The 12,637-nt window shown below is 33.8% G+C and overlaps 1 protein-coding gene across 3 annotated transcripts; it reads left to right on the top strand.

Annotated features, from left to right (window-relative positions):
* Positions 1–1,603: 1,603 nt before the first annotated feature.
* Positions 1,604–12,357, top strand: LOC310735445 (uncharacterized protein). 3 transcript variants are annotated; one of them, XR_014536290.1, is made up of 6 exons: positions 1,604–1,830; positions 2,857–3,219; positions 3,674–3,742; positions 6,385–7,134; positions 8,285–8,466; positions 12,138–12,357. XR_014536290.1 is itself a non-coding variant. In XM_083558213.1 (6 exons), the coding sequence occupies exons 1-6, from the start codon at positions 1,704–1,706 to the stop codon at positions 12,194–12,196; spliced, it is 879 nt and encodes a 292-aa protein (XP_083414339.1). In that variant the 5' UTR covers positions 1,619–1,703; the 3' UTR covers positions 12,197–12,357. The 3 variants fall into 3 exon arrangements, 2 of the variants coding, with proteins under 2 accessions (XP_083414340.1, XP_083414339.1); XM_083558213.1 differs by having other exon boundaries at positions 1,619–1,830; positions 6,385–6,498; positions 8,320–8,466; XM_083558214.1 differs by lacking the exon at positions 6,385–7,134 and having other exon boundaries at positions 1,615–1,830; positions 8,320–8,466.
* Positions 12,358–12,637: the final 280 nt, after the last annotated feature.

Below are 12,637 nucleotides of genomic sequence, written 5' to 3' on the forward strand. Positions count from 1 at the left end.
ATTGTTCAAGTGAATGCGTTAAAGAGTATTTTATTATAAAGTGCGGTAAGTGAAAATGTTTTAGGGGCTCCACTACCTAAACACAGATAAACCATTTGAGTAAAGGAAGTGATCAAGTATACCTGAATACAGATCAAGAGATAAGGTTTTCTTTTAAATGTCACTAAGAGACCTAAATACTGAGAAGTAACCATTGATTCTTTTTTAATGCTGTGATGCACTTTATTTGAGATAGCACTAACTGGGTGATAAACATTAGTGGATGAAATACACTAATCCTGTGCTTAAATAAAAGTGCAACACTTGAGTTTAAACATACTTGAGTATCAAAATAACTATATTTAACTTATTTATGCAATGTAATGTTCCATGCAATGTAATGTTCCATTTTCCTATGCAGAAACATTTGAAAAGAACTGTTGGATTAAGGTTATGGTTTCATTATGTAATTTAATTTATATCATGTTTTTTTTAAAACAAAGATTAATACTTACCAAAATGTAAATTCTCCTCAAATCCCCACCCCTCTCTCTTTCTCACTGCATAAGTGAAACGTTGCATGAACAGTTTTGCATTCAAGTGCCTATGACTGCCCACCTCAACAATGATGGAACTTTTCCTGTTTTAGGGCCTGAAAGGGAGGAGGAGGTAATGTCTGGAGCATAACAGGTTGTGCTGCAACCAAGGGTACTTTAGGAAGGCACTGGCCAAACGTGAAGTAAATTCCAGGAAAGAAGCAGCCAAAGAGGCCCTGGAGATCCCCTACTCTCTTGAAAGAGGAGATAGCCAAGAGGAACACAATCATGGCTTCTTCAGGGTGGAAGGGGCCAACCCTTTGGCAAACTGTTCTTAAAGGAATTTCAGATTTGCTCCACCACATCAGGGTGCATCGGCCCTTGCCTCGAGAGATCATCTTCTCCCTGGATTAAGCGGCCTGGGATATATATAAATACTTTTTATATATATTAAAAAGTGGATATATGTGGATACATATAGATACCAAAAAATTTAAGACACTGTCTTATCTTATGATCTCAAACCCATGGTTCCGCCAAAACAAGAAACTGTATATAACACTTTAACATTTATGCACGTGAAATGTTTTTTTCCAAACCATTACACAAATATTTGTGTACTACACGGCATGTTTTTGCAAGAAGGGAAGGGAAAGAAACGTGCATACGCGTGTGTATTTTTTCCTAAAATACACGTTCATCTGAGTTTCACGCAGGTGTTATTCAGCTCTTGTTTCTCGCTTGGCGTATATGTGGTTGACCTGTTTTCCTGCCATGCTTTTCACACTGTGGGTTAAGTCAAACTAATTATTGTAGTGACTTCTCTATTTTATGATTGCGTCATCTCTATTTGAAGTCATATATTAAATTAAACAGTACTAAACAAATAATAAAATAAATTACACAAAGAAACGTTTGTGACCTTTTCGATATTCTTGCGTTTTTCTTTTTCTATTTCATGCTCTATTCACAGTTGGGCTGGTGGTTTAGTGGTTGCTCTGAGCATAGACTTCCTCCTTGCTTCTTATGCTGCTTTAGGTTTTCAGCATGATTTCACATGAAACTGCCTCAACTCAACCCTCAACCAAACACCCCCCTGACATCACGTACTTACGTGTAACACAATACGTGCACATACCTTCATTACAGCATTTTTTTTGTGTGTGTTGTAGATATGTGACTTTTTTGATGCACACGCAAACTCCGCTTGTACTTTCCTCGGGTGTGTCAAAAGATCCTGGCATTTTGAGTGAACTTCTTTTAACGAGAAAAATGGACTACTTAGTCAGCAGGAATTTTCTGCTATTGGTCACAGGTCAGACATTTTTTTTTAATTCATACAAGACTCCAGATAAATGCTCTTCTTTTTGTTTGATTAAGTGGCTCAAATAATCGTAACACATGTAAGTTAATCATACTGATTATCATCAGTGTTTTTTGTGGTTAATGCTCTGCCTATAATCAATGTTTTAGCCATTATCGATGTTGGTATATTTATTGTAACATTCTATTAATGGATAGACATTTTAAATGGTCCTTTGACTTGTTTTAATTGAATTTGTGCATTAATAAATATAACACAAATAAAAAGCAGATTTATAATTTTAATTCAATTCTTTAATTTCAATTTCAGTATAATGACAATTTGAATAATAATATAATACAATTATTGTAGTCTTCTGTTAGTATAAAACACATTAATAAATGACCATAGACAATATTACATACTGTATGGTTGTTATTGGTTGTTTTTTTACAGTAAATTAACACATGCAAACACACACACACAGACAAAGTTTGGATAATTATTCAGGATTATCTATTTCTCTGAAGACACATTTGCTTTTCACTAGGAATCCTATATGCTTCAAATTTAGCCTTAAAATCTATAATTCTTTCTTTATTAATATACTTTAACTTTTTTTTTTAATCTAAAAATGTATATTAAATTGTGTTTTTTAAAACCAGGATTAAAAAAAAAAAACGTATCCCTGGGAATGTTAAAAACAATAAAACAATACATGTTAATAATAAAATATTGGTTTTAAATACACTTTTACACTTCGTACATAAAATTTGTACTCCCGTAAATTTCTATTTCCCTTCACAATACTGTATCAACTGACTAACTTTTTTTCAGGAAAAATAGGATAAATTATAAAAACTTATAATAAATAAATAAAAAAAATCTGTTGCATATGACCAAATGTTGAATAAATAAAATGAAGTATCAGTTAACTCAATAACTAGAAAACCTTTGTGCATTGTATCTAATTCTTTCTGTGAATTTGAATCCCTAAAATATACCTGACACATGATGTATTTTGTTTTTTCCACACAGTGGGAGCCATAATTAGCACCAGAGGTCAGGAGACACTTGCTAAACCTGTGGTTCCAAGCATGGTTAATGCCTGTATAGGATCAGACGCAACCATTGAGTGCACTTTTTCCACAGATAATCAATCACTCAAACTGAATTGGTATTTTGGTCAAACTTCGAACTGTTATGAGAGTACGAAAATTGACCTCCACTCATCACATGCCTTCAATATAAGTAATTATCGTGAAGGCAAAGAAGGGAACACTTCATATTTAACTATTAGAAATGTTAATTTCAATGACAGTGGATGGTATTTTTGTATGGTCATAAAGGACATTCCTCGACTCTCCACAGCCTGCAGCAGTGGATGTCAACTGGTCATTTGTAAGTACTATATTATTTACAGTATATAAAGAAATGTGACGTTGGATGTAGGAATTATGTAACAAACTCATACGGAGAACTAATACAGAGAATGCATCTCTGTAGTCTGAAATTATATATGAAGGTATGCTCTTTCAGGTCAAGAAAACAGAACCTGAAAATATGCCAAAAGATATATTGAATGTGGAATTCCCAGTCCTAAATTAAAAGTATAATACTTAAAAAAGAGTATGGTGGTCAAGGCTTAAGGTGGTATACAATCCATGTCCCTTTGGGGTTTGTTTGTAAAGAACAGCTTGGAGCTTTATGCTCAGCAGACAGTTCTATTTGTCTCATAAATTAACAAAAGCATTAAATGAGACACGAGGAATATCTCATGGCACCATCTCTCACTACAGTATCTACGCTGCATCTAACTGCTGTGATCTCATATTACCGTGTTTTCCTTTTGCAGATTCACCCACACCCACACCCACTTATTCAGAGGACAATACAACAAACTACAATACAACTACGATTTGTGGTAAGATTTGGAATTTTATAGTCAGTTTTGTTGTGTATTGATTATAACCAGTCATGGTTAGTACTTTTGTAATTGAGCTCATTTGCAGTGCTGGATTGAAGTCACTAGAATGTGTGAGAAGGGTATTTATCAAGATTAGCGATCAGTAGCTTTCAGTTTTATTCCCCTGAAATATTCTGCAATAGTCAGAATTGCAAAGTTACTGCTCAAATTCAAATTCACATTTTATTTGTCACATACACGTTAATAAAGAGTACGACGTATGAAATGCTTTTTTAACGACTGTTAAAAAATGTCCATGAAAAATTTAAATAGAATATAAGGATAAAAGAAAGTAGAATAAATAAATAAAAAATAAATAAATAAAAAATTTATATATATATATATATATATATATATATATATACACGAAATTTCACAGAATGGGATGGATATGTGTATGACAGATATTGACAGAAGTACAGATTAAGCTGATCCAGTGTCATTTGTCCTTAATTTGTCCATGTGATGGTGTAAGGTGACAGAAAGTGACACTGTGCTGTGCCAAAGTTAAAGTGACAGTCCAGAGTTAAAGTGCTAGACAATGAATATATCGAATAATTCACAGTGCCAATACACAAAAAAAAATGCTGGTACTGAAGCTTCTACATTAAGTAAACCAACAAAATTGCATTTTATGATGTCTGGAAAAGTTCAAAACAATGCCCTTTTCAAATCTTTTAAAATATCATAGCACTTGCTATTAAATTTTTTTAACCAGCACAGTGGCAACCATCGAATGCATTTAACATATTTGTTTCATTTAAAATATTCTTCGTGTTGCCTGATGGAAATCGACGATGCTACATTTGTGAAGCTTTAATGCACTACAGGCGCTCGCCAAAATAGTTCTGTAGGATTCAAATTCGGTTTTGGATTTAAGTGCAGTACCAATGGAGCATAAGCGGAAGTTCGAAAAATGAGTGTTGTTTGGCCTTATTGTGTCTTAGAGGAAGCATGTGTTAGTTTTTATTCTTATTGGTTGGATGTTGTTGTATGAAACAGGAGAGTTGGCTGGTAGATAAGAATTGTTAGATGACCGAACTTAGGAAAATAATGATGGTGAAGAAAATGACAACCACGCACATGTTTTATTTAAAGAACCTGGAGGCGGAGGTGTAAAGTGTACCTGAAAATCATATTTGAAAATATAGATATATAACTGCAAAATGTATGCCATTAACATTTAAAAGTCACTGATTCCAATATGACTTGAGTAAAAGTCTTAGACTATCTAATTTTATCAGTACTTGAGTATTTGACTCATATTTAACGTAGGATCAACATTGCGCTAGTCCTCGACACCGAGACAAATGTTAGTGAAAAGCAAAAAAAAAAGAAAAAAGTTGATTTGTGGTTTAATTTCCTAAAATTTTAATCACATTGTACACCTCAATGCTGTATCAAGCAACAACACAACAGCTTCTTCATTATGTCAGAACAAGTAACAAACAATTCAGTAAAAAAAAAAAGTAGTGAAACAATTTTTCAAAAAGGTATTTTCAATTAACTAATACAATTTCAGTATCATGTCACTAAGTAGAAGAAACATTAGTATTCTTTGGATGAAAAGTAAAATAAATAATTTGAGATCAAATAAAACCATATATCCATACTGTGATTCTGACTCAGAGAGCACCAACATTTTAATTCAACTTAAAATAAAAGCTGTTTCACAAAGTCTTTGGAATTTATTCAATCTTTTTTTTGATCACCGTCTGGTGAAACTACATGGTAATTCTTAGGATCTTGGGAATTTCTAGAATGGCACAACCAACATAAAATGCCCACTCAATGAAAGACCTCCCACAGCATGTCCCTTGAGAGCAGCAGTATGTATATCCCTTGAGCTACTTTGATGACTTTCACAAGTAGTAGTTTAGTGCCTTAAAAAAAGGTTTTCCAAGTGCAGGATAATCCAATGGTTTCCCAGGTAGTATGAATTTGGGCACACTGATCAATGCGTGCGAGGCATGCAGCTCTACCATTGTACTGCTGATTTAATCTCTAAAAAGAAAGCTAGAGCTATGCTCTTCTTGCATAGATAAGAATGCCTGTATGAACATGCCTGTGGTACTTTGTGTAAAGAAGAGTCTTGTCTGTGAATGTTTAGGGCTCAGACCTAACAGTGATTAAGAAAAAAAACTATTTTGGACAATAGAGAAAGTGAATTTTTCTATTTTGTATTGTGGAGTCTGAGGGACATGTTAGTGGTGTGAATGTTGTCTAACGCACGTGCCTGTGGCTGACAGAACTTGTGGGTGCTGGAAAACAAACCCTTTCTGTGTTGTGTGGCCAGTCAGTTTGACTCTGAAACACCGGATACACTTCTTCTGAAGATTTTCTTTTAGCATTAGAGCCAAACAGCAACAAAACTGCAACAACCTCACCTGGTATTGGAATACTACATTTTTCATCTTAATGCCATTCTTACTTTTTCAGTCTATAATGAATTACAATTGACATAATAGCAACAAGCATCATAGCACTAGTGACACAAAATGAGTCTGCAGCAACTTTGTACTACAGTAACTGACTTTGAAATAAATGATTCCAACATTTTATATGGTATTCAGTATTTCTCTTCTCTGTCTTCTTTTCAGATCAGAACACTTCAACTGCTCATCTATGGTGGTTGTGGGTAGCTTTGTCAGTGAGCTGTGCTCTACTGTGCATAACTGTGATCATCACAATGGTCGTATGTAGAAGAAAAAAAGGTGAATAACAATCATCTTCATGATAAACCTCCAGAATACTTATACAAAGACAAAAAGATATATGGACATTTTTTAAAGTGTTGAAGTGTTCATTTCAACCCACGCTTTTACAGCAGTTTTTCTAGAACCTTCTTCTGAAATGGTTAACTCTGTTATAGGATTCTATATAGTACCTTTTTGGTTTCCCAAAAAGAGACAAAAAATTATGCAAGCAATTATGAATGTAGGCTTATTTAACATGGCCGCATGTGAAAGTCATGCACAGCAGAACAAAATGTTTGAAGTCAGGACTGCTTCATCTTTTTAGTGATGTGCTGACATGTGTGGGTGGTGTGTGGTATGAGTCAGACTCATGATGAGGAGTCCAGTTCAAATAAAACAGTTCTATACAATGTTTGTGGTTGCAGAACATGTACAGGTGCATCTCAATTAATTAGAATGATTTTGGCTCACATTTAACAAAAACCCACTAATTCACTATATCACCTTCTGGAAAGTATGTTAATTTGCTATATATGTCAATACTCCGTAGGGGCTCCTTTTGCTTTAATTACTGCCTCAATTCAGCATGGCATGGAGGTGATCAGTCTGTGACAATGCTGAAGTGGTATGGAAGCCCAGGTATCTTTGACAGTGGTCTTCAGCTCATCATTTTTTGGTCTCTTGTTTCTCATTTTCCTCTTGACAATATCCCGTAAATTCTCTATGGCGTTCTAGTGAGTTTGCTGGCCAGTCAAGCACACCAACACCATGGTCATTTACCCAACTTGTGGTGATTTTGGCAGTGTGGGAAGCTGCCAAATCCTGCTGGAAAATGAAATCAGCATCTTTAAAAAGCTGGTAAGCAGAAGGAAGCATGAAGTGCTCTAAAGCAGATGACATTGCACCCCAAATCATCAAAGACTGTGGAAACTTAACACTGGAAAACTTGGGATATGAGCTTCTCCACCCTTCCTTCAGATTTTAGGACCTTGGTTTCCGAATTAAATACAAAACTTGCTCTCATCTGAAAAGAGGATTTTGGACCACTGAGCAACAGTCCAGTTCTTCTTCTCTTTAGCCCAGCCCAGGTTTAGCCCTCTGACGTTGTCTGTGGTTCAGGAGTGGCTTAACAAGAAGAATATGACAACTGTAGCCAAATTCCTTGACACGTCTCTTAATGCCTTGACCCCAGCCTCAGTCTATTCCTTGTCAAGTTCACCCAAATTCTTGAATCGATTTTGCTTGACGAGCTTCTCAAGGCTGCAGTTCTCTCATTTGGTTGTGCATCTTTTTCTTCCAAACTTTTTTCTTCCACTCAACTTTCTGTTTACATGCTTGGATACAGCAGTCTGTGATTATCTTTGGCAATGAATGTTTGTTGCTTACCCTCCTTATGAAGAGTGTCAATGATTGTCTTCTGGACAACCGTCAGATCAGCAGGCTTCCCCATGATTGTGTAGCCGAGTGAATCAAACTGAGAGACCAGGAAACATTTGCAGGTGTCTTGAGTTAATTATCTGATTGGTATGTCACTATATTCAAATTTATTGAGAGAGTGAAGTGGGTTTTTGTTAAATGTGAGCCAAAAAAAAGTAATCACAATCAAACCAAACCAAAGACTTAAACTACTTCAGTCTGTGTGCATTAGATTTATTTAATACACGAGTTTTACAATTTGAGTTAAATTACTGAAATAAATTCAATAAAAAAAACTTTTTCATGCCATTCCACTTTATTGAGATGCACCTGTATTTGCAGAGCAAATTATTTGTGATCTGTGCATTATTGACCATACCAATTCTAGAATTATCTGTGTGCTTAACTTATGTGTTTTTTCAGAGGCCCCTGTTTATGAGAACACAAACAACGCTTTAAAGCGAAAATGGAAAGAGGATCAGTCCTTTCAACACTGCATGCCTTCAAACGAACATTTGAATAAACAAGTGGATACTCTGAAACCGCACAAATATGAAAGTCATCCCAAAGGTAGACAAATGAGCCCAAAATTATGATTTTCTGGAATTAATTTCTAATCTGCCAGTCCATATTTTTAAATTTTATGGTATATTGATGTTGTGGACTTTTTGGTTGGGATTATTCCGTATTGCACTTGTTTAATTCAAGCTTTATCTGCAGGACCTGACATTTGCCTACAGAATCATTAATACAGACCTCATTTTTGCCTAATAATCTAAAGATGTTCTGGAACTTTAATTACAAAATATCAGATACTTGCAGATTACAAAATGTATCTTTCCTTGAAATTTACAATATTTTGACCAAATTCCATTTTTTTTTCTAAAAACATTGAATTTGAATTTGAATTGAAAAAGAATTGAATTTGCTGGGACTTGAGGTATAGGTGTCCCAATACTGGTGCATACAATTTCTACCACACCTCCTTATTAGCAACAAATCTACTGTGTTTTAATAGGAGCTTCTAGCTGCTAAATTCTGTGTTCATTTATGTCATTAAGTAGATAAATCAATACACAATCAGAATGTGTATGCAATGCATTATTGTATAGTGCTGTATATAATGTATAGTATAAATAGTAGTCATATAACATAAAAAATAAATATTTATTATTATATTGTAAATAAATATTGATTAATTGTTTTTTTTTATTAATTTATTATTTACTTATTACTGCACAGAATGTTCTGATTGTGTTCTGATCGTGTTCATGTATGCTATTATTCAGTGAGCCATTATGTGGCAGCATAGAAATGAGTAAAATCATACAGATACAAATCATGGGCTTCAGTTACAAAAAAAATAAAATATGTGAGATTGGCGACATTGAACATGGCATGGTTTTTAGTGGCATACTGGCTGGTTTATGTATTTCAGAAAGTGCTGATTTTATTTTAAGAATTTACACAGAATGGTGTAAAAAACATTTACTGAGCTGTACATGCCTTTTGGTGAGAAAAGTCAATTGAAGAATGGCCAGATTGGTGTGAGTTTACAAGTGGTGGATGAAGTACAGAACACAAACCATGTAGTTGAGTAAAAGATTAAAGATAAAGATGAAATATTACTCCTGTAAATGTAAACGTGCGCCCTGTAAGCTTTCACTTGTACTTATGTACTTAAGTCCTATGATTTATTATGTTTAAATGTACGTATGTACTATGATTTGTTATGGCTATAATGTTCTTATTATCATTTTTGTTAGTTTTGTCAACTCAGTTTATGTGAAAAGACTCAAATGTTACTCTCAGCACACCAATCTATAATTAGAATTATAATAATTAAACACTGATTGATATCTATTGAAATGATCATGAGCCCAAAACCTTCTTTTCGACTACTTAAAAAAAAAAATCACACAAATGAGGTCGCAGGTGCTGTGGCAATTTCGAGTTTCTTCCATCATTTAATACTCTGAAAATGTTCTGCTTGCTGTTGAACCGACGGTGAACTGTATGTTAGTGATAAGTAGACCTCTAACTTGACCACTTACGCTTATATCCACTCATAAATAAAAAGGAACGACTGATGTCACAAAATGTAGTTGAGCAAAAAGTAAGAAATTTAAAACATATTGAAGTAAAAAAAAAAAATAATAATTTAAGTAAAAGTCTCTCCAAATGGAAACACTTCCGTAAAGTACAGATACTCAAAAAAGCTACTTAAGTACAGTACCGATATTACATTTACTTTTTTACTGTCCATCACTGGAGCTTACAGACAGGCTATATTGATCAAATAAATATCCTAAGGCAAGAAAAAAAGTATCTCGATATGCGCAACAAGTGAAACATTGAGGTGGATAGTCTACAACAGGGGAAAACCACATGGGATTTCTTTCCTGTCAGAAAACAAAAAACAGCCAGAAGCAAACATCTGAGGCTACAGTAGAAACAAACGTACTGCTAAACAAAATTTTCCCTTTATGATGTAATGCTGGATATGTGTTTGCATGATTTAATTTTTTTTTATATATATATATATCATTATACTACAACATGATTGGCTGACTGGATAATATTCATTAATACTCAGGTGTACTCAGGTTTCTGTTTACATGTAAAGAAACATTTAAAAGTTGTATTTTAGGGACACAGCACATGTTTGCTCAGAATTTATGAGGAGGAACTAAGCATAGTCACATGACTGTCTCAGTAGCTGAAGTAGTACCAAAAAAAGACACAGTGGTGCATGGAATTTTGTAAACCCTTTAACATTTTCTAAATTAGTTCATAAATATGACCTGATTGGCTGATAAATGTGTTTTGGTACACCTCAGATTTTCAGAAGTATGTGTAAGTATATGAACCTCTAGGATTGACAGAATGTAAAATTAGTAAATAAGATGTTTTCAGTCAATAAGATGAGAATCGGATGTGAGTCACCTTTCTATTTAAAGAACATTGATGGGAAAGTGTATCATGGTACAACAAAGGAGATTTCTGAGGAACTCTGAAAAAAAAAGTTAAAGCTCACCACTTTAGAATAATTTTAAAAGCCATATAAGAGTTTTGGCTTCAGCCACACATAGTCAGATACTTCTTCTTCTCTTCTGTAAAAAAAAACCTAAACAAAAAAGGGGATATTCATGATCAGTGGTATCTTCAGCAAAAGTGGTTGACCAATAAAGATCACTTAAAAGAGCCAGAGCTTTGGCAAAAATCCAGATAATGAAGGAACCCAGGATCAGTTCTAAGCTAATAGCCTTTTTTTAGCGTCCGTGTGTCCACCATCAGAAGAACACTCAACAACAATGGCTGTAAGGCAGGATGGAAAGAAAAATCCACAAATTCTTCGAAAAAGAACATTGCTAAACATTAACAACATCAAACAAGATAGAAGGAAATTGAAAAACGTTTTGTTTATGCATGAAACCAATATAGAACATAATAATTTAAACAAAAAGTATGTTATTCCGGTCTGGATTCTTATGTATAACAAGACATTTGTCTGTAAATTCATCTCAAAAGAAAATGCATCATGCACAAAGATGACAAATTGATACTACCAAAGAATGCTTAATACGAATAGCATAGGAATGGGAATTGCCAATGTCTTGACTTTCCAATCCAATAAAAATGCTGTTAACCAACCTGAAGCAAGCAGCTAATCGGAGGAAACTCAAAACCACTCCAGAGTTAAAATTGTTCTTTACTGAGAAATGAACTAAAACTCCTCCAAGCTAATGTATCACCAGTGATCAACAGTTGCTGGAACAGTTTAGATGTTTACCAAATACATACTTCGTAACTGATGCTAGCAGGGGTGCATGAGAACCTGCAATGCACAGCAGCTTCTTGAGGTCAGGCTTGCTTTTGCTTTAACATGTGTGCAGGTGGTGTGTGGTATGAGTCAGTCTCAGATTAGGTGTCCAATTCATACAAAACGAGTAATGTAGGCTGCTTGTGGTTAAAGAGCTTGTAACATATATTTGCCATGTAAGTCATTTGTCTTCTGTGCATTACTGATCACATAAAGAAAGACATTTATAAAAATTATATAAAAAAAAAATAATTATATATATATATATATATATATATATATATATATATATATATATATATATATATATATATATAAATTATTTTATTTAATTTATTTAATAATTTTTATAAATGTCTTTCTTTATGTGATATATATATATATGAACATAAGAAATGTGTATTTTTTTATTTTTTAGAAATCTCTATTTATGAGAACACAAAAGAAGCCTCAAGAAGATATGGAAGGAGATACTGATCCCTTCACTGCTGTATGTCAAAAGGACATTTAAATGGAACAAATGGATTTCACATTATGACTGGAAAACAGATGGACCAAATGTTAAAGTGGAAACTTATTTAATTGATGTATTAAATGGTAGTCTATCTTTATGTTTAGTGTTAGATTTAGCAACAAAAGAGAAGAGAAGAGAAGAGAAGGATTTCATTTTCTTTTTGGGTGAAAATGGTCCTGAATTATTTTTTGATTCTCTTTTGAGTTTTTCCCCCTCACGTGGCTGAGCTCTGTGTGAAAGTAGACAGTTCTGTTGAAAATGTCTTACTTAGAATTAAACCATTTTATCATCTCATTATCTGAAAACAGGGTGTAATTGTGTGTTAAATTTTGTCAGTTAAATATGTTTTACTGTGGAGCATCATATATATATATATATATATATATATAAAACAAGTTCTAGAT

Source organism: Silurus aristotelis (genome assembly GCF_946808225.1).
Source record: "Silurus aristotelis genome assembly, chromosome: 13".
In the NCBI taxonomy this organism is placed as follows: Eukaryota; Metazoa; Chordata; class Actinopteri; order Siluriformes; family Siluridae; genus Silurus; species Silurus aristotelis.